At 41.5% G+C, this 23,484-nt stretch overlaps 1 protein-coding gene across 1 annotated transcript in view; it reads left to right on the top strand.

Annotated features, from left to right (window-relative positions):
- The window catches only part of Fam135b (family with sequence similarity 135 member B), a 194,086-nt gene that overhangs the window by 93,378 nt on the left and 77,224 nt on the right, over positions 1-23,484 (top strand). The window contains exon 2 of the mRNA XM_075963480.1: positions 4,145-4,240. Within this exon, the coding sequence (XP_075819595.1) occupies positions 4,164-4,240 (77 nt within the window). The 5' untranslated portion in view covers positions 4,145-4,163. The remainder of the gene's footprint in view (positions 1-4,144; positions 4,241-23,484) is intronic.

Below are 23,484 nucleotides of genomic sequence, written 5' to 3'. Positions count from 1 at the left end.
ATGATAAAATAGGTATATAAATCCTAGGTTACTTATATGCAAACCTAAGACAGACAGGCAGACAGACAGACACACATACACATACATACACACTACACATACACACATGCTCATGCATGCACATTCACATGCCTCCCATGTCCCCTCAACCACAGAGACCCAGATGCTGCCTTTTACAAAACAGTACACAAATCTAGACTGTCTGCATAACTCTAAAGGAAGGAGCTTGGGCCTCCAAAGAGAAAGACTTAATATTCTGCGGACACTTTCTTGTCTTTCTTTGGTTGTACAAATAGGAAATCGATGCCTTCATCTTGTCTCTAGCTCCTCTTTTAGCTCCTGGTTTTCTTCTTTACCCAATTCGCATCAGAAGCAGATTCAATGGCTACAAACCTTACCAAGCATGTTACTCTGTCTCTTCTGGTGTTTAGTAAGTCTGACTGTTTCACCCAAAAACCTGTATTTTTAACTTTAGGTTTCTAGATGGTTCTTTTATAGGATGGGCAGGGACAAAATGTGGAGGAGAGATTTGCACTGGAGAGACTAGGTATTCTTCTGCCCTCTTCCTGATCAATTAAACCTTTCTGCAGCTCCCTGTTGCATCCCCAAGTCCTTCACTCTCCTTTTACCCTCCTGTGTAAGGCCAAACAGACCCACAAAGGTGAAGACTTTCAATACTACCCAAGCCAGGACCAGGCAGTAATTGAAACATGGCGTGCATGAGGCCTTACAAACTGTGGAAGTATGTGCCAAGGACGAACGTGCTGACTTCAAGTGATCTCAGATGGCAAAGACCTAATGATCCTTGGCTCCTTTTAAAGAGAGATTGCCATTGATTACTCTGAACAAATGCTTGACAAAGTCTCCCTAACTCAAAGGTTAGTCCCTTAGAAAAAGGCTGGGCCCCCCGTGAATTTGCCCTCCCTCTCCTTGAGCTCCCAGAGTCAAAGAACAATGGTCGCTAGAGCTCCCTTTCTCAGTCTGTGAGTATTTTGAGGGAACATTTTCCTTTAAGCTCTGTAATCATAGTACCTGAGGATGTAGCTCCTAGGAAATGTAGCTGTAGAAATGAGCATGCCAGAATCAAATACAAAAGGATGTGTGCAGCCATGAGTCATGGGAGGCATTGGTTGCAGCAGGCATCACAGAGACACTGTGATGTATACAAGGTGAGTATATGTATAGTGATTTGGGTGTTTTGCTATGGGTGTATGTTGAGTGTGAGTGGGTGCATTGTGGGTGTTTAATAATTAGTGTTTATACTGTTCGTGGGCATCTTGTCAGTATCACGGATATATCATGCCATGTGTAGGTATGTATATGTTTGCCTACATTGTGTGATTGGTGAGTACTGGGTGTAGGGGAAGAGGATTGTGTTGGACGTGTGCCTTGTAGCTGCCAAGTGGATGTCATTGTGTCAGTGCACACAATACTGTATTAAATCTTTAATATTCTCTATCCCTACCAGCCACAAAGGATGCCTTACATGGCAAATGATCTCAATAGTCTGAATAAATCTTGTGGAAACCAGGGAACAGGAAGTTCAGCCATCATTCAATATTACGTGACTCATAATGGACTGGGTTAACCCAGGTCTAGTCAGCTCCAACCTTAGCATCCGGGCTAGTGGTTTTCAAATGAGTGTATGTGTCAGAATTCCGGGTGGATGGAAGAACCTTTGAATGAATCCTGACTCTCTAGATCTCGGTTAGGACTCAAAGTTGCTTTCATCACTGAAGCTGTGAGTTTGAGGATCAAGTTGAAAAGCCACCAGTTTAAGGTCCTCATTAATTTTCAAATAGAAAGATCTGGGGAGAAGATTGGGACCGAGGGAGATAATTTTGATTTGTTGAGCATGAATTCCATATTGTGCAGTTAGTTCCTTGAAAAAATCGAAGTAAACATTTAAAATGAATATTTTAAAATTTGTGCTTAGCATCTTCACTTAGTGCCATGTATTAGTTATAATTTATCATATGGCATTAAAAAGAGAAAGGACCCTGTGTTTGTGTTTACAAATTCCCGGACTCTGAGTTTATTAAGATGTTTTTGATCATAGGATGGTAACCTGCACTTTCCACGGAGAAAATGATATATCCATATATTAAATATATTTTTCTTCTAAATATTTATTTCATAGAGTTTCATTCTCCCAGAAAACCTGTGTATAAGCCCTGGAGATGGAAAGGCAATGTCTTTGGCATCCTGGGTCATCACGGACCCCAGAATCCTAACAGTGTTTGTGTGAAGCCGAATGTGTAAACCCTTTTGCCTCATTTAACATGTACCAATTGGCATTGCCATTCTCTCTCCCACTCCTCCTTCTCCCTTTTCTTCTCTGCCCACTCCATACCCTCTACTTATCCAGCCCCAGGGATCATAGAGACAGCAGGGTAATGAGAGCCTGGCCTCCACAATCAAAAGATCAGATGGCTGAGCCAGAACTGCAGGTTTGTGATCATTGCGCCTGCGAGGTGATAAGGGAAAGGGGAGCGTGCAGTGCTGCTTTCAGTGTGATAAGTGAGTCATAGAGGGAGCTATCTGGCCTCTCCTGGACACATCTTGAGATCGGTGTTAAGAGGGTGGCTTCTGACACCGGCTGATTCTATTGTGTTGGACAGCATTCTAGCTTACTCTGTACTGCCCAGCACAAAGTGTAGGCTAGGAGTTTCATGTTTTTTTGTTTGTTTGTTTGTTTTGTTTTGTTTTTGTCTGAGAATTCTTTCAGGTTTAATATAGTTTGGTTACAAGGATATGTAGCATTCTCATTTGGTACACAGTCTTCTGCATTTTCATAAATGTTTCCTGGGAGGGAGCCCTTGCCAGTACAGAGACACAGTGTGAAAGCTTATTTAATCCTGAGTGGTGTGTTACTATCCTCGGGAGCTGGCCCAGCAAGACCCTGGGCATTGGGCTCTGAACCAGGGAGAGAAAGGACAGAAAGAGAGAAAGAGAGTGAGGCCTTCATAGAAGACCCACAAGTCCATCACCTGTGCCAGTCATGAAAAACTATGTGTCCTCTGCTTTTATCTTTTCTGCTCTCTCTCTCTCTCTCTCTCTCTCTCTCTCTCTCTCTCTCTCTCTCTCTCTCGCTCGCTCGCTCTTTCTCCCATAGGTCATACCAGATACCAATAATAGCAGGTCCACAGGTACATTGTCTCCATGACACATTATGGCAAACTGAGCCTTTGAATAATGAGAAGACTTGCCAAATGATACAATATTTGGGTTTTGGGTTGCAAGAAAGAATTTCCTTCATCTTTTTTCTTTATCTTAAAAAATAACATAATAGTCTTTATCACATAAAGTCATTGTTGTCAAAGCCAGATAGTATGTAAAATAATGTACGCAACACTGAGAATATAACAGGTGTTCTACTGATTTACTTTTTTTTCTTTCAACTATCTCACATCTAGTTGGTCTTACAAACTCAAAAATTCAGTCTGCCTGGGGGGCTCTTCTTGGTTTGTTTCCAGTATCAGATGTGGACAGTTGTAATTTTATTTTATTCCAGGTGTCTTGCCCAACATTCTTATCAGCTTTTGCATCAATCTGTCAAATTAGGTTAGCTTCTGCCTGTCACAGCACCCATGCGTTCTGCTGCCACCTCAGGCACCTGCGTCCTCAATGTCTTCAGTACTGGTGATAGAGTGATATTCAGCGATCGGTACGCATTATCAGTGCTGGTTAGCGTTTATTGAGAATTTGCTACATGCCAGGGTGTGTACAAAATGATAAGCAGGGCATGTTCACTTCATCCTCTCCTCAGTTATCCAACCCTGATGCAGTTACCAGTCCACACCCACTGATGAAAGAGCACAGAGTCGCCTAAGGTTTCCTGTGAGAAACTGGGGGTATGTGGCTTCCAGGTCATGGGCAGATGAATGGGCCTGGACCAGGACTCAGTTCCAGCCATAACAGGTGCTAACCACATGGCACTCAGGAAGGCACTGTGTGTTTCTGCTTTTTTTTTCCCTATTAGAAAAACCTTTGAACACACCATGAAGGAGATACACAGTGCTCTACTGATCCTGTCAGCCACATGTTCTTGTCCATCTAAGCATTGCTAAGTTCCTACTATTGATGCCAGGCTATGTTTGGCTGAAGCCATCTTAATCAATTAATTTATTCCTTTGTTTTTCAGGTAATGAACCGAAAAGATCATGTCTGAAGTACAAGGAACAGTTGAGTTTTCTGTAGAGCTACATAAATTCTATAATGTGGATCTCTTTCAGAGAGGGTGAGTACACTTCAATCTCTCTCTCTCTCTCTCTCTCTCTCTCTCTCTCTCTCTCTCTCTCAGTGTGTGTGTGTGTGTGTGTGTGTGTGTGTGTGTGTGTGTGTGTGTGTATGTTTATATCCAAGTGTATCTCTGTGTGGGATCAGGTGAGAAGATATTTGGGATTAATGGAGAATTTCCATTATTTTCTTGACCATGGAAAATTCCAACTATTAGTTCATCTGAGAGTAAAATATGTATTGACTAAAAGCCAATTTATTTGTCCACCTTCATTTTCTTCTGCAACTCCCTTCTCTGTTGGTCTTTTCACTGCGTTTTGAGTTGTGGGAAGTGAGGCTTGACTGTGTCGTTTTGGTAAAAATAAATCCTATTTGTAGTATTTGCTAGAGGTATCTCCCACACACATACGGTATAAAACTTATGACCAGATCTTTAAAAACCGGACACTGTTTTTAATCATAACTAAAATATAATTGATGTCATTATTTTGAGAATGTAATCTGAATTTCGCATTTTAAATGCAAAATGTCCACGAATCCTTATGACAAGTTTCACTCCGGGGCTACTGAATAATTAAAAAGATAAGCAGTTATGTACATAAAGTAATGGCTCACGGACCAGTGCTACCCATTCACAATGGCTGAAGCCCCTTTCCCCACATTACTGACGAGAAAACCAAGTCGTCTAGCAGTGGGATTTCTATGCTAACGTCCACAGAGCCAGAGTATGTCCAGGACACCAACCACTTTGCAAAAGCAACAGCAACAAACCCATTGTGGCTTTGTACGAGAACATTCAACCTATACCATCGTTCTGGGGTTAAACAATGTGGGCTTGGCTTAACTTGTGGGGGCCACTCATTTCTACTGGCCTAGGCTTGCCTAGTCTCAGAAAGGCATGCTCTAAGGTCTGTGGCCATTGGATAGGAGTTATTGGTTCTTCTGCCTATGGCTCCCTGTCATATCATAGGCATCTAGATGTGAGAATTGGAGTCGCACAAACTCACTATTACCCATTTTATCCAAAAGTATGAATATCTCTGGGGTACAGGATGATATTTATATACTTAAACATGTGTAATCAAATTAGAACAACTGTCACCTCCTTGGCAGCAAGTATTTGTCACTTCTCAATGCTGGGATTATTCAAAACCTTCTCTATTATTTTGAAATGAATGTACAATTAATTGTTATCAGGTAATTTTTCCAAATTATAAATATTATCCCAACTTGAGAAGTAAGTTCTTCTGTCCAAATGTATACTTGTATCCACCAGTTCTTCTCTCCTATGACCTTTTTAAGGTTCTGGTAAGCAGTGTTCTTGTGCTGGCAGCATTTATGTCATGTTGACCCAAGATAAAGTTGTGAGAAGAGGGGACTCAATGAAGAAAATGTCTCCAATGAGGTCACAGGAGACAACCAGTTCAGCCTATGCATTGCTATTGCTAGGGGTCTTAGATGGGGTCATCCTTGAAGATTTCAGGGAGATTCCCATGCACCAGGTTTTCACCTGACACTGAAATGCACCTCTTTTACAGTACTCCCCCCTCCATACCCTGCACAACCTGATCTCTCATGTTCCCATCCCCTCTACCTTCAGTCCACTCTTATAATAAAAGAAAATCCCAATGCCAAGTGTGGAATGCATTCCTATGAGTTGTGGGTCCTGGGGAAGGCAGAGGTTCCCAAACAGTGTAGTCTATTACTATACTCTTAGTTACTCACTAGAACTGAACAGAAACCCTCCAGCATCATACCTTGGTTACCAGGACTGTTAACATTTAGCCCCACTATTTATATATACATTAGGTCTTGAGCTTATAATTAAAAATATGAGAATATATAATAGTAAATATGTCTTCATGGGTTTGGAAGAAAATGAATTCCACTTTTAGAGAAATGAGTTCTAGAATCCATAATGTATAATCAACAATAAAATAAAAGTAGTGAACAGCAGCCCCCTGGATTGCTGCCTTTAGTGAACTGTAGATGAGCTGGGCATGATGCCAACCAGAGTTCTGTATTTCTTAGGAGAGTTTCTGATAGGCATGATCCCTGAGGCTCAATATTTGAGAATGTTTTTAGTGTGAATCCCAAAGGAGCCACACTTGCAGAAAAACTTCAAAGAAGATAGATGGCTGCATCCCAAGTCTGGTAGGCAAGACGAGGCCCTAGGGTACCTCCTATAAAAGAAATTAATGCATTTCTGCTTTCAGTAAGAATAACAGCAATGGTTGCTAAAAAGTGGTTGATTTAGAGAATGAAAGGTTTAATGATGAAATGATTCAATGAATATTGCATATATGGTCACTAGGAGGGTCTGCCATTCAGAGCTCCATCATTTAAACAACTTATAAAATCAAATTAGAAAAGTTTTGTCTTGGTTAACATGTTTGGAAGCTTTGGTTCAAGATAAGTGAGCTCCAATGCCTTGGAACTGTGGCAAAGTGGCACATGACAGAAGTATACAATGGAGCAAAATCAACCATTTCCTGCTGAAAATAAACAGATTGGTATGGGGATTATATATATTACATATAATATATATTATAGATAGAGATGTGGTTTAGAGGAGGATGGAGGAGAGAGAGGAGTGGGTAAGGAATGGAGTGGGAGGAATGGAGGGGGCAGGTAGACATATCCAAGTTCTTCTTCACCACGAAAGGTAAGGTGTGTGTGTGGGGGGGTGTGCATGCGTGTGTAAGTATGAAAAGTATTCATTCTATCACTAAAATAGCAAAGTCTTAATTATTTCAAACTGGTAAGATAGAGTTAAAGGACAGGCGCACTGAACATTCCTACTTCAAAGTGAAAGAATAAGAAAATGGGTAATGTAGGCTGTTGCGGTTCTTGTTTTCCCATCATAATTAACTGGTATTGTTGTGATGCTAAAGACACTGTGTGTTTTGTTGCAAGACAGACAACTCAGTCTAGAGCTGACTATGAAACTCATCTCATTGGTTACTTTTCATTATGCTGGAAGATGCTATCCAGGTTGCTAGATAAGAATAGACATCACTGGTCTTATTCAGAGCTAGACTCTGCATGGTACAATACCAACCAGTCTTGCAAAAAATTCTAAATGATACGACAGAGTCAAAATTGTATGAGGGTAACTACTCACTTTCTTGGTTGAATTTCAGACCTGGTCTACAGGAGGGAGATTCGTACCTGGTACTATAAATATGGGTGAAAACCATAGGCCCTGTTGATTGCCTTTGGGTGGGCTACTCAGTCTAGGGGTTGTAACCCACCCGGCAGTCAGTTATTCCAGGGTCCCGGAGAGGCACTACCTGGAAGATATGGGCTAGGAGACAGGAAGAAGGCCATGCAAGGTTTGTCAGAGCCTCCGTTTATTACAGATGGGGTACAGCTTTATATATGGTAAAGAGTTGGGGGATGGGCACAGGGTTCTGGGCTCTTGCCGCGTGGTTCACGTTGGTCACATGGTCCGAGTTGGTCACGTAGGCAGGAGGTTATCTTCGGTCAAGTCACTGTAGGCCAAGAAGTCACGAGTCGACACACCTAGATCTTTAGATAGTTTGGAATGCGGGGTGGGTTCCACTAACAGATAGCTCTCATTAACAGCCAATTTGGGTGTGGGGTAGGCTTTGATTCCTAACACAATTAGGGGTTTGGGGTTCTCTGCAGACTCCCCAGGGTGATGGTTCCTGTAATGATTTTAGGAGGAAATTGGCTCCTGACAAGGCCCTAAGGGACATCTTATTAATATTGTATTGTTTGTATAAATTGTCATATTGTCAAACTGCCATCTAAATATTTATATTTATATTAATAGAACTGCTACTCCCAACTTTGTTCAGAGAAACTTCATTTTGTAGTGGGTAGTGGTTAATGCAGGCACTCATTCCTGTTCAAGATGCAAAGAATAAGCCACAGTGAGTGCTTAGCTATTTATCAAATATCTATATCAATTCCCCTTTCCTAAGACTCAGGGAATATCAAGGAAGAGGAGAAGAAACAATGTAAGAGCTGGAAGATGGTGGAGAGAGCAGAAGTGCAGAAGGTTGCATGAGAATTGCCCCTGCTAGCAGAGTTACTGGCTTCTAGCACATTAATATTTGAGGATGGCTTTTCTAGCTCCAGGAAGCAGGATGTCTTCTGATGATGTTTGCTCTGAGCAAACACTCAACCTGCATTTATCCAAAGTCTATATTGGCTGAGGCAAATTCTCAAAGGGGAACATATCTTTACCATAGTCAACAAATAGCACAAGGTGTTGCACCCACGTTCAACACTAAGACTTGTGCTAACAAAAGGCAGACATAGTCTACTGGGGACCTGGAATTTGGAAACCAGAACGGGATTTGAAGCCATGCTCTGCCACCTATGAGCTTAAAGAACGTTTGCGTGTTTTTTTTGTTGTTGTTTTTTGTTTTTTTATTGAGCTATACATTTTTCTCCGCTCTTCTCCCTTCCTTCCCTCTCCTCTTCTACCCTCTCCCATGATCCCCACACTCCCAATTTACTCAGGATATCTTGTTTTCTTCTCCTTCCTATGTAGATCTGTGTATGTTTCTCTTAGGGTCTTTTTTGTTGTCTAGGTCTAGGTTCTCTAGGGTTATGGGACTGAAGCTTGCTTTTCTTTTTTTTTTTAATGTCTAAAAATCACTTATGAGCAAATACATATTATATTTTTCTTTCCGGGTCTAGGTTACCTCACTCAATATGATTTTTCTAGATCCATTCATTTGCCTTCAGATTCCAAGATGTCATTGTTTTTATTTTTTTCCCCACTGAGTAGTCCTCCATTTTATAAATGTACCACACTATATTTATACATTTTTCTGTCAAGGGGCCTCTAGGTTGCTTCCAGTTTCTGGCTATGACAAATAATGCTGCTGTGAACATAGCTGAGCACATGTCCTTGTTTCTTTCATTAAACAAACAAAACAAGACAAAAAAAAAAAAGGCATGAAACAGGATGAGGATTGCAGATGAGAACAGGTTTGGCAGGAGTGAAAGACAGATGAGAAAGGAGAGGAGGGAGAGTGTGAAAATAATCAGAGTACATTTTATAAATGTATGAATTGTCAAAGGGTAAAAACACATGAACTATCATATGGTGTGGACTGGAGAAATGGCTCAGTAAAATATAGTGCCCAATCTTTCAGAAGACTCAGTTTTGATTCCTAGCACCCACATGGTGGCTAACAACTGCCTGTAATTCCAAATTCAGGGAATCCAATTCCCTCTTCTGGCCCCAGTGGGCACAACATACATGCGGTTAACAGACATTTATGTAGACGAGACATTCCTACACATGCTAACAAACAAACAAACTCAAAACATATGGAGGAAGAGTTAAAGCAGGAGGAGAGTAAGAGACTGTGATGGAACACATGTTACACTGAGCAGAAAGAGGACCAGCTGTAGAGAGGAAGTCCACATCAAGCAGGAACAGGGTAGTGGTAGGGGAGGGAAGTGAAGGGTGGATAAGAAGAAAGAAGTATATTTGCATAAATATATGTGAAAATTCCAAAATAAAATTTATAACTTTGTGTGCTGATTAAAAACAAAATTAAAAAGTCAATATCTTATAGCCTATAATAGCTAGCCTTCTCACCATGGAAAGCTGAAAATTATAGTAAAAAATACATGCAGTGAACCAGCACAGTAGCCAGTGTCTTTAATATGTGGTTTGTTCTCTTGTTTCCAGTCTGTCTGTAATACCACTTAGGAAGGGACAAACTCCAGGGTTATTGTGACCATTCTGCTTTCCTGTTGAGAACCCTCTGTTCCTTTTGCTTTTACTTCTTCACCAAGTTCTCAAATCTTGTATAATTTACTCTTAAACTTTTTTCTTGGCTCTCAGAACATTCTTGTTCCTCTGATGTCTATATCTACCTCAAAAAATTCTGTGCTAGGCAAGTTCCAGCTCAAATATATTCCTCAAACCAATTTTTAATGGCTGGTATTGGCTCTCATTTTTTCTTAAGGCTAGTCTATTAACCAACAGTATATAAATTTTAATGACTGACAGTGGTTTTCATTTTTTCCTTAAAGCTAGTGTTCCAACCAATGCTATGTAAATGTTTTTCATATTTTTTGTTCTTTGAAAATTTTATATATTTATACAATGTGTCTTGATCATATGTGGACTCCAACGTCAGTCTCCTTTCATTACTCTTCCAACTCCCCACAGGGCCTTGCTATCCCATCACTTTTCTAACCTCATGCTTCCTTCTTCCTTCTTCCTTCCTTCCTTCCTTCCTTCCTTCCTTCCTTCCTTCCTTCTTTCTTTTCTTTCTTTCTTTCTTTCTTTCTTTCTTTCTTTCTTTCTTTCTTTCTTAATTTTGGATATGTTTAACCCACTGAATCTAATAAGTGCTACCTGCAAATAAATGAGCATGAAGTCATCCATTGGGACATGAAGAACCAACCAAACTATTGCAAAATAGTGACTCTCCCATAGAAACCATCAACTGCCAATACTTTCCTATAGGAGTAGGAAATCAGAGTATCCTCTGTCCCCAAATGCTGGAATTTTAATAAGCATGATCCTGGAAGATCTTGTGCAGGTGCCATAGGTGCTGTAAGTTCGTGTTTTGTGACAGCCATGCCACATCCAGAATACAGCAGAATACAGAATTCACAGCACTTCCCACAATGCATCAGGTTGTATGTTCCTTTCTCCCTTCTTTCCAGATGTTCCCTGAACACTGGGGGAAAAGCTGATTGGCACAGATGTCCCACCAATAGTTGAGAACAGTTGCTTGTTCTCAGAACTTTGAACAGCAGCGCATCTCTGCATCAACCACTACCCAATAATAATAAAAAGCACTTCTGACCAAAGTTAGGAGAAGAACAAATATATGGGTTTAAATATAAATATTTATAAGGTAGTTTGACAACAAGGCCATGTAGAAAAAAAAGAAAAACAAAAACACCCCCAAAACCGGTGTTAGTAGATTCTCCCATAGGGCCTATGCATTCCATAGCTATGAGTTTTGGCCCTGTTTGCAGGCCTAGGCTTGAAAGTGGAAGAGGCCTCAAGTCCTCAAACCACTTTGGTATGTTGACACTACTGTATTTAGCCATAGTTTCATAACCTATTATTATTTCTATAGTTCCATCACTTAACTGATTCACAAGATGTCTTTTGGGGACTGACATTCTGTTCATTGTTGTTATATTCGTTATGACATTATATGTGGAAACACTACAATGAAAAGATTGTGCCCATGACTTCTAGGTGCTTACCACCTAAAGAGAGAGGCAAATAGACATATTAGGTAAAAATAAGCCTAGAGACCTGAAAAGTCAGCAAAACAGACATGTACGGTACCAGGGAGGGAAACAGGAAGGGTAATCCAATCCCTTGGCAGAGAAAGGCCATCATGAAGCAAAACTGTGTCAGGCTGTCACTTGAAGGATGAGGGGAGTTAGCATCTCAGAGGGCCTAACCAAGCAGGAGCAGGGTGGCTCTGATGTCAGGAAGGTGAGCCTGCCCTAGACTAATGAAGATAATTGATGAAGAAGAAAAATGGGATGGGTCTGAGAGAGATGAAAAGACTCACTTATTCATGATTTTTATTTATTTTACTCAGGCTGTAGGGTACTGGAGAAAGTTAGGAATGTTATGGGTAGCTTGTTTTCCCTTTGGTAAGTGTAAAATTTAAGAAAGTGAGGATCTGGTCTTGCCATCTTTAAGTGCACCAGTCCCCAGTAATGCCTGGTGCACACTGGGAGTGAAGATCCAGCTTACATTTGATGAGTTTGAACTCTGTGTTGCTGTTTTCTTCACCCCGTCAATTACAGATGGCATCATGCGGATCTTAATTAAATGGTGTTAGCACAGAGAAGATGATTCCTAATTCTTTTCACAGTGCTTAAATCACTGGAGCCAAAAATGTGGCCCAAGGGCTGCAGCGCCACTCTTCCCCCGGCACTTTTTTTTTTTTTTAAATGGAATCCATAGCCTCTGCTTTAGACTCCTAAGCCAGCACCACAGGAAACCACAATCTAGCCTGTTCTCCAAGTGTTCCCTTTGGAGTGAAGCCAGGGCTAGTGTTACAAGCCTATCAGTGAAAGTCTAAACCCTGGAAATCCACTAGAATTGACTTAAAGCTGAAACTGGCCCCTCGCTAGGGCAACAAAACCTAACATTTCCACTGAGCATTTATGCCAGGGTTCAGCCTTGGCTTGGGTTCAGGCCCTGAGATGGGGGAAGGGGCATCAGCACAAAGAAGTGAATTGGCGGGCCTCTAAATGTGTTTCATATAAGTGGCTGTCCCTGAATAGCTCCAGCCATCTTTATTCATACATCAAAAACAAGCATGCTTTTCCTTACTAACAAACAAGTTTTTCCCATCCTCCAGTGTTAACCTCCAGCAATAGCAAATGATTTCTTCCCAACTTACATTTGATGAGTTTTAACTCTGTGTTGCTGTTTTCATTCAAAGCATCTTTAAATCAAAAATAACACTTATTGTTTTGCTGGCTTGGCCCAATATCAAGCCAGGTACATCTTGTCTTTAGAAAACTAAAAGGTGATAAACACAGACACACGTTTTCAAGAACATTGATATTGCTCAGAACATATTTACAAAAATAGGGGTGATATGCCTCTGATCTTGTCAGCACTGAGTCAGAACAGCTCCTGGGATCTGAAGTGACAGTTGGCATCTCCAGACAATAAACCTGAGAAGCATCATCTCCCAAAGAATTTTAGGGAAAGATATTAGAGAAAAAAAATGGGGTTTCCAGGAAGGATCCAGTCTATCCCATGCAGGGTTTACAAAATGGCACTAAAACCACCAAGAGAATCACTTTTATGATAGAAAAGAAAGAACTCAGGCCATGCGGTCTCAGCGGTATTCTGTATTGTGCCCAAATCCACTGGTCCTCCCCGAGTGAGACTGTCCTCGTGGGCTTTTGCCTCATTTGGAGACCTGTTGAACAAGCAGTCATATACTTGTCTAAAACTAGGCTGCATGAATGCTGTAGGAAATCCTACAGCAAGTAGTCCTTACTTAAGTTACCCGCCCACTGGGGAGTGGCCTCTTATACTAATTGTGTTGATGTAAAGCGTGTCTCCAGCCTCTTTTCCGGCTGCGGAATTCAGCTGCTGTTTTCTGTTCCAGCAGAGGATATTTGTGAGTCTACTCCTAAATAAGCAGCCATCAATTATTCTCAATTCTGAGCTAGTGTGGGGTTACTTTTAAGCATCCTTCTTCACACGAGTCCTACCACATGCAGTTTGTCAAGATCCCCGGGTGAACCTTCAGATTTCAGATGACTGACTGGATTGAAGGAAATAAAGAGTCCACTTGCCTTTCTTGCTATCCGTTGTAACAGGAAGACTGTGATGTTTCATCTCCCCAATGCCTTTACATAGCCTTCTGCTGTGGAAACTGCAGCGATGCCTCAGGTTGCTCTTGGAATGGAATGGTACTGGGAAGGCAGCAGAAAATGTCTCATTTCATAGAGGGCAACAATGTTCTCCTAAGAAAATAAGTTATATAGATGATAATAATAGAGGGGTGATTAATGACAAGACATATCCTGTTCATATTTCATATCTGACAACTATGTACATTTCTAATCCAGCTGTATCTGTGAGAGAGCAAAAATATTCACTTTTTAATGTTTCAAGATGTTTATTCTCAGGGCAGATCACAGTACTAAGCTTTTGGAGATTCTGTTGCTGAATGAATTGTAAATGCTTGCTCAGCATCTCAGGGGAACACTTAGAAGCATCCTGTTCCTGTTCAAAAGGTGAATAAAACGTGCATATAAACCAAATATCCACAGTTTCCGCAGAAGCACAGATAAGCATGAACACTATCTCTAACAAAGATATTTTTAAAATTAGCAGTAATTAAGCTAAATGTCTCCATAGCCCAGCCCTCCCTACCCTTTAAGGCAAGGTAAACTCACAGGTAAGAGTTACAGGAAAGGCAAGCATGCTTTTCTAATATGGACAGCTCAGTTGAAGCTATCATCCATTATTCAAAAGAAATTGAAACTTGCTTCTAAGTCTTATTCCTCAAAAGGCTTTTAAGCCAAACTGATTTTCCTTCCGAGTGATGTTTTCCATCATTTGATGTTCAGAGTCATCTCTTGTCTTCCCTTGACCCTTTCTCCTTCATCTCGTTTTGAAGATGTCTCTTCAGAGGTGTTAGATGAATAACTTCACATAAAGGATTATAATCAGTACTGTCAGATCTGGTGTAGACGTTCAGTCGTTCATAGACCTGTCGGGATGGGAATCTCTCTGGAGCCAATACACCTGCCGCTTGTCTGCTCGCACTGAAACGCTGAGTTTATAGCTGCCATGATCCCTGGGAGAAAATGCCATCTTGTGTTTCTGCCCGATGTTTCCTATCGCTGCCTAATGCCCAACGACAGCCAGTTCCCCTGTGAAATCAGCTAACTGGCCCTGATGTGCCTTAATAGACTCTGAAATACAATTATCTTTGCTTGCCAGAGATCGGCTAATTGATTTGTCTGGTTTTGTCAGAAACAATCTTGTTTTAACTTCTTTTATTAATCTGTATTGAGATTCTTTTCATTCTGTCCCACAGTTTGGAGAGGGTATGGGGATTGTACAGGGGTGAGAAAAGCATTGCATACCCCACTTCTTCAGGAAAAAGGATAGAGCTAGGGGCAGCATGGAAGTGGATTGGGGGGAAGTTAACAAGCCTCCATCACAGTGACGCACTGCACAAACTGAGTGGTCTCTGCCCGTGGTCAGGCACCCCGCAGAAGTGATGGATTTGACATTTCGTTTCAATCTGCTCTGCAATTTTCAGTTTAAGAAAAACAATACATTTCTCCCATTTGGTTTAAGCCAGTTTCTTGAGGATGTGTATTACCTGTAGTTATGCACAAAGAGTAGAGGAAAGTTTCATGATCTTTGATTACTTTTTGCTAAAATAGCATAACTATTATTTTAATAATTTGATCGTCCTTCATGAAATGTCATTATTATCCCTGTGAGGATTGACCTGATTTCAGTCTCTTGAGTCCTTATGTACATGGGCTTGGCGGATTATTTGTATAGCAAATCCACATGGATAATAACAATGTCCCAGGCCTGTTTTTCCCTTATTTGCCTTTTAATCTGTGACTTCAGGAGCCTGCTGCTTTAAGCCTTTTATCCTCTTAACCCCTGGTGAGGACATGCTCAGCAGGTGGGCAAAGCAAAGACCTTTCCAGGGGACAAATGTTCCACTGCAGGGCTGGGAGAATACAGCAGGAGAGCTCAGAGCCACACAGAGGGCCCAGTTACTCCCTGTGGAATCAAAGCAAGGCACAATGTCTGGGGGAAGTAGGGACCTTCCTAGTTCCCTCTCTAAAGAAAGACACTCTGTGAGCCTCACCCACGACTCCCCTTTTAAAATTTTATATTTATGTATCAATTGCATATGGTGGTATATGTGTGTATGTGTGTGCCTCAGCACACATGTGGAGGACAGAGGATAGCTTGTAAGAGTGAGTCTCTCTTTATACTTCATTGAGGCAAGGCCTCTTTGTTCTACCATGCTGTGCTCTGTACTCCAGGTTAGCTGCTCCATGAGTTTTCTGATGATTCGCCTGTCTCTGCTCCCACCTCCAGTGCTTGATTACAGATGTGCACCACAGCATCCAGCTGTTTACAGGGGCCAGCCTCGGGTTATCAGGTCATCGGGCTTGTGTGGTGAGTGGTTTTAGCTGCTGAGCCATCTGGCCAACCTTCAGCTAGGACTTTTAAGTAGAGCGAAAGGCCTGTGGCCCTGAATACAGTCAAGTGCACAAGAGGGCATTTAGGAAATGGTAGTGTTGGCTGCAGTCCTCTGTTTTCTACTAGCTGAGGCCTATGGTCAACTCGTTAACATCTCTGATTTGATTTTGTCTTTGTTCATCTTTATTGGGAGCTTATGAATATTTATAAAGTACACAGCAACACTAAGGTCCACATTTTGCATAGCAAGTCAAGAGAGTCTTACCTTCCAGTGGTCCCCATTGCATTCTGAACCAAGCATCTTCATCAGGAAAGTGTCCAGGGTGAAAACCCTGGCCTTCTCAGGCTCTGAGTCTGGTTTTGTTCAAGCATTTAAAGCAGAGGTTTCATACTCAAAACAGTAATCTAGTAATTCCTAAGAAAAAGACATTCTTTCCAGTGGAAACACCAACAACTTCATGTGGATTCTCTTTTGTAGGAGAAACTGCATTTTCTGTTATTTAATAGTTTGTGCCCTAGGGATTCTGGTTATAATAAAGAGAAGGACCCATTTGTGAATGCACGTTGTTCACAAGATCCTATGGGAGAGAGGGATGAGAAAGACAGGCCAGTCTAAGCATGGATAAAATGTTGAAGGTGAACCTGGATATTCAGTCACCTAGGAGGTATCAGGACATGTTACTTGAATGAAGGATGTCACTAGTCACGCAAGAATGGGAAGGGGACCTCAAGCCTCGAGAACATAGTGTGGAAAGGGCTAGACATGGAAAGGGCCTGAAATCTTATGAGCAATACCACCCTGCACAAGAGACTGGCCTAGAAGTGATATTTTTGATAGAGTGGAAGTGATGGGACTGGCTAAGCTGCAGGAGGATTGACGGTGATGGTCACTTGTGTCCTGCTTTGAGCTAGAAATGCATCTCAGAGAAGGAGGGCTGTAATCAAGTATCAGAGGGCTGCTTGACTGGCGTGGGTGGCATAAATGCCACTTTGAAGAAAAAAAAAACGATGCCATTTGGGGTGGGGACATGTTGGAGGAGGTAGGGACAGCTCAGAGGGACAAGCTGGAGAAGGCTGGGATAGTAGAATGAGAGAACAAGCGTGTTTTTGTTGTGCCGAGGGGGAAGAGAAAAGTCAGCACAGTTCTCTCCTGTGGGAATTAGGTGGTAAAGCTGAGGAGAAGGACCAGGTGGCAGCAGGAGCTGGGGTGAGTCCAGATATCTTGCAACTAGATAGCATTTGGGTGCCTGCTGGAATCTGGATGGAGATGTCTCAGTTTATGGGCATTGCTGAGCCTAACCAAAACCATGTAGAGACCCTGGCTCTAGCAAAGGCTTTGCAAGCTGAGAGCATGTACCTGCACCTTCACTGTACCTACTCCTGAGATGCCATCCACAGCCCTATAAATTAGGCTTTGTGATTTTCAAATAAGAGTTAACGTCACCCGTTTTCCCATATATGTCACAGCATGAACTCACAGATATGTGCCTCTAAAGAAAATCTTTCTATTGTTGTTGGTGACATTGGTTATAGTCATATTCCAAGGAGAAAATTCATGATTTAACTCCATTTGAATGTGGGAATCTTTGCAAATAGTCTAGGCTAGAACTATTGGGGTGGTGCAAAGAGAAACAGGATGGTGGAGTCATAGCAACTAAAGGATGCAACAACAGAGTTACTCAGATATTATAGAGGAACAAAGAGTTTGAGGAGCAACTCTTTCTTGAATTTGGTCTCAGGAAGTCAAGGCAAGCCTTGACTTGTCAGAACTCTTTGCTCAGAGTGAGAAATCAGAGATTTCAAACTGTGCAAAGGTATGTAAATTGTTTCTGAAGAGGACTATCTCACCATTTACAGAGGCAGACTAACACAAGAACTGGTATTTACTACCCATTATAATCAGTATAAAGGTAGGGTTTATGGGAATCATGTTGTGCCTCATGGTGTCACTTCAGTGATACCGACACAGCACTGGTGACATGGTGTTGCAGAGGATTCCTGGAGGAGGTGGGCAAGCACACAAAGGAGCATGCACCTTACCTTCTCTCCATGTTGTTGAGTGGGTAAGACTGGAATGTCTTGTGTGGATTGGCTGGATCCTCAAATGTCCACATGTTAAAGGCATTGTGCTGGTTAGATTTTGTTTTGTTTTGTTTTTTAGTTAACTTGATACTCAACTTACCTCCAATGGATGGAGTCTCAACTGAATAATTGTTTCCTCATATTGATCTGTGGATATATATATATGATCAATTTCTAAAAATGATAATTGATATAGAAAGACCCAGCTCACTGTAGGCAGTATCAACCAAAATCCTTAAGTAGAGAACTCTGGGCTGTATACGGGAAGAATGTGACCTTGGGAGCAATCCAGTAAGAATTCCTTCATGTTGATTTTCTGCATGCTCTTACAGAGTTCCTCATCTGGCCCCCTTCCCTTGATAATGGGCTGCAATCCCTAAGGCAAATAAACCAATTCCTCCTGAAGCTACTTTTCATTGCAGTATTTATTACAGCAACAGAGAACAATTAGAACAGGAGTGAGCCCAGTTTGGGACTACTGGGCTAGAGGTAGATTTTTCTGTCTTTGGGGTGTGCTCACAAAGAGGATTTGGAGACGTAAGCATGGCATGGCTTTTCTCTTTTTCTCCCTGAATTCTGAGGTAATCAGTCTTCTGTCTCATACAGTTCCCAGCAGTGCCATCTAGAACCCAGGCAATGGAGTCACTAAGACTCAAACTGAAGCCTCCAGATCTGTGATCCAAATGTTTCTTTTCTTTTATAAGTTTGTTATCTCAATTATTTTATTAGAGTGACAGAAAGCTCTCTGTCACAATGTGCTTTAAGTAAGGGGTGATGTGGTCATGCTTGGCCTACAGGAAAGTTGTCTGAGAGTGGAGAAGGGACTTTGGTCGGTAGTGTCATTGTCCACCTTGAGCATAACAGACATTTTTTTCTTATGTTTAAATTTCTGCGCGGGAGGTGGTTCCTTATGTCAGATAGATGGGAATGATGATGAAGATACCTACTGACCAGTAAGAGGCCTCTTACAAACTTTAGTTTCCAACAAGGAATGACTTCTGAAAGCTGGGCTTATGTTTGCAGGAAGCTTACTATCCTTTAATTTTTCTTTCTATGACCTGGTGAGCAACAGGACCATAGGAAACAGTACTGAAATGAAAACAGCATGCTTAATTCATAGTTAAGAAAGCGTCTGGTACTCTCCTAATTCAGAAACTAAAACAGATTGAGAAATGAAGGTGGAGTATATTTAACAATAACCAAATAGAATTATCTTCTGTCTCTTTCCACCTCAAGTGACACGAAACTTTAGATTTGGGTCTTAAATGTTTGGAGGCTACAGCAGAGGAGGAGGAAGAAGGGGGAAGGAACAGGGAAGGATCATTTGAGAGGTTGGATGGAACCTGATTCATATATGCCTGTGTTCAAGAACTGTGTTTATTTACTGAATACAGGGAAATCTTGCTGATTTAAGGCTGCATTATTCTGGACAACTTAAGAAATGGAGTGATATCAACTATTAAGTATTTGCAAACTATATCCCACCCTTCAGCCAATCAAATTTGCAAAATATTTTTTAATCTTTACCCACAGATAGGCTCAGTTAACTCTCACAAGGTTAAAGGTCATCTATGTACCAGTGACTTGCCAGGTTTCATAATCAACAGAGCTTTCAAGCAGAAGAATGTTTCTCAGGGTCTCAGATTTCCTGATTGCTAATTGTGTCTTTTTCTGTTACAAACATGTCCCAAATTCAATGGAACAATTTCCTCTCTCTTCTTATCTCTTCTCTTGGGCATTTCCCTGTAGCCCTATTTGCCATGATATGTCCCCCCCCCCCCCCGCCTCTCTCTCTCCTCTGTGTATGCATGTGTATCTACTCACAGTTCTTAAGAACACATCAATAGGAGTGGCTAACACCCTTATGTTGCCAGTTTTCCTGTTGGCTTTATCATTTGATTGGAGGACTGGTGGACACACTGTGTTTCTCTTGTCCAGAAGCCTTCATTTGAATACTGAAGACAGGAACATTGACAGAGGCCAATCAGTACTTTGAGTAGCATATACTCTAGTTTGCAGCTTTGCAATACAAACAACATATCAAGTGAAGACAGGAAGGTTTGGTCAGTGGTTAGGACTTAGGCTATGTTGTGCCCAGGACTCTGGAGAATGAGAACATACTTGTTTGACCAAGCGTCATTCTGTTGATGAGGTTTCTGTCCTATCTGGTCCTGTAGTCATTCAGTCCCAAAGAAACACACAGAGGTCTACATTAATTATAAACAGGTTGGCCTATTAGCCGAGGCTTCTTATTAACTCTTATAACTTATATTAGCCCATAATTCTTGTGGGTTAGACACGTGGCTTGGTACCTTTTCAGGTGAGGCAGTCACATCTTGCTTTCTCTGTGGCTGGGTCATATCTGTAGACTGAAACTTTCCTCTTTCCATAATTCTCATTGCCCTGCCTCTACTTCCTGCCTGCTAGCTCCGCCTATGCTTCCTGCCTGACTACTGGCCAATCAGTGTTTATTAAACAAGTACATGAAAGAAATCTTTACAGGGTTAAAACCATTGTCCAACAGCATACTTGGACAAGTGAGTATGCTTTTCCTCAGTCACAGCATAAAGGCAATGGTAGAGCTAATGTTTTTGAACAAGGCAGAAGTGTGTATGTATTGTTATGTGTCCTTACCCTCTACTTGGCTTTCAGCAGTAGATGTGAGGGAACATCACCAACCAGTACACCTGAGTGTCAGCTCTGTGTCCAGTCACTGGGAAGTCTGTGCTTTCTCACACATTTGAATTTAAGCCTTTGCTTGGCTCATCTTAGTCAAGAACAGATTCCTGCATGGCCACAAACCTGCCTTCGGGGAGAGAGTATCTGTCTATATTTCTATTTATCAATCAATCCATTCATCAATCTGTCCATATGTCCAAATCTATGGCTTAAATTTGGAATGGACCTCATGCAATTATGTTTAGAGTGACTCCGGCTTATAGCACTGTTTAGAAGGATGTGGAGGCTGGGTGGAAGTGTGTCTCTATAGACCGGACTTTGAATGGATTCTATTCAGCTATCTACTTCCTGCCCACAGCCATATGAACAAGCAGTTGTGTACTTACACAGCCAACATTTTATCTACATCATATTGTCACATGCTATCTTTCCATTTTACTAATGAGCAATGAGAACTCAACACACCTGAAATGAAGCTTTGTAGTCTACTCTATCAAGGGCACAGAGCTTACCACCATGCCAATCTCTCTTGAGGGATATAGCTTTTTCTTCTAATGCTTGTCCATAAACACCCCAAACTTGGTTAGGCAGTCCCAAGTGAAGGAGTACGGCTATACTCCCTTTGCTTTTGTGGCAGCTATTTTATAGACCAGTGAGCTCAGAGCAGGTATGAGGGTGTCCAATTGGCCATCTTGTGCTAGAGCCAAGTGATGGATTGCTACTCTTCTCCAGTCAGAGTTCTGTTATCCTTCCCTACATGGGTGCCCAGGTTCGTATGTCTGAAAATTACTGGCAGTTTGAGGCATGGCTGTGCTCTCCAAGAAATGGTAAAGATGCAGCAGAACCGTGAGTGCCCTCTTGTCTGCAGTAAGTAGCAAATGCCTCCTGGGAAGAAAGGCCAGTGGGATTTGATTTCTAGCACCAGGAAATGAACTCTAATGGGGTTCTCTTCTGTGCATAGGGTTACTCTAAGCAAATATGAGTGTCCTTAATTTGGAGAAAACGGGGTTCTGATGGGTGGCATTCAGGAAAGCTACTTTTTGTCTGTGGGAAGACAGTGGTGAGGGATCAGGGCAAAGTCTTCCATCATTGTTGTTTTCAAGTTCCTTTTTCTTTTAGTGGGTTGACTCATTTAGAAAATCCCCGTCTGTAATAGGAGTCAGCCTATTGGCATTAATTGAGAGGAAACCATGGAGATTTACTCCTAGGCCGTGGTGTCTTCAGTGGATGGATTCCAAGCATGAGACAGAGCAGTAAAAATAGTGGCAGTAGTGCTTCTCAAAGCCTATTGAGTGCTGCACCTCATGTCTAATATTCGTCTAGGATCTTCTGCCCATTAAAGATGTATAGTGGTAGATCTTCTTATAATCAATCAACACAATCAAAACAACCCCCCAGACAGGCCATCCAAGGTAAACAATCTCCTACTGAGACTTCCAATGTGATTCCAGCATGTATTAAGTTGACAAAACTTGGCCTCCTGTTGAGAATGAGCCAGTTATGGAATCATGGACCACTGGTCTCACAGGAGGTGGTGATCTGTGTTCTAAGGGATGGGCTGTGTTTCCTTTTGCCTTCCCTCTAGGGAATATCTGTGCCATCAGCCTTGACAGAAAAGTTCAAGGCTCATCCAGACCTGTTCTGAAATGTCCTGTTCCAGCAAGAGTAGCTAGTTCATCATAGAACATGAGTTCAGGGGAAGAAAATTCATTAACTCCAATTTATTTTTTATCTGTTCAGACACAAAAGGCAGTTTGAACACAAAAATGACAGTAGAGTCCTAATTTAAAGTGCCGACTAGACAAGGATTACTTGAGAATGTAGCATTGAGGAGGAATTCTGAAGTTAATTAAAAGGTGGTCAAGTGCAGGTAAGAAGAAAGAGAGTGAAGTAGGAAGTATAGAAAGGAGGCTACATGGTAGGAATAGCTTATTTCAAAAAAGGAAGTAAGGCTGTTGTCATTACTGGAAAGACCAAATGCTGCCAGATCAGGAACAGTCTCAGTGCTGTTAAGAGGATTATGGACTACCTTGCATTCAGCAGGCTGTCATTTAGAATCATTTTTAAAGCTATTCCTTCTGTTTTACCTTTTGTGCTAATTATTTACATTTCTGTGCAATATTTTTAATATATAAATCCATCGAATAGGTTCTTCACTTTTCACTTTTATTTACTTCAAGCATAATTGCTGTAGGCTAGAATTTACCTTGCAAACATATGCAAAGTACTGTACACAATGGCAATGTATTGAACAGTGCACCTAGGGAAATGGAGTCCTTGATGGTCTGGGATTAAAGAAGGACCCTTAGATTTGTTGATTATTCCCTACCTTTTCTCCAAGATAACCTAGCAGTTATCTTGTCTCTGAAATTTGCTTTTCTTCTTCCTGGTGCTCTAAAAGCACAGAAGAAGTGTTAGGTGTTGATGTTTCTCACTAATCTTTGATACACAGTATGGCTATGCAGAGAGAGAGAGAGGAGTAGTTCAGAGGAGAAGAGAAGAATCCAAACCACAAGGCATTGCTGATGGTGAGGACTGTACATATTGTTTCTTAGATTTGATGATTCACTTTAGCAGGTCTGCATACATGGCTTCAAGCCAGCTAATGTGTTCATGATTCATTAGGTGTGGAGCATTTGATCTACATGATGATAATAGATTCTGGACTTTAAGCCATAAAAATCAGCAGGTGCATGCCCATAGAGTCTCCTTTCTTCAGCATCATATGAATTCTGAGGGACAGCAGCAAGAATGTTCTCCTGGCTCATTGATAATAATATCCTAGAAGGACACTT

This window comes from Microtus pennsylvanicus, chromosome 2 (assembly GCF_037038515.1).
Source record: "Microtus pennsylvanicus isolate mMicPen1 chromosome 2, mMicPen1.hap1, whole genome shotgun sequence".
Classification (NCBI taxonomy): Eukaryota; Metazoa; Chordata; class Mammalia; order Rodentia; family Cricetidae; genus Microtus; species Microtus pennsylvanicus.
The sequence above is the reverse complement of the archived record's forward strand: the minus strand, read 5'-3'. Positions and strand labels throughout refer to the sequence as shown.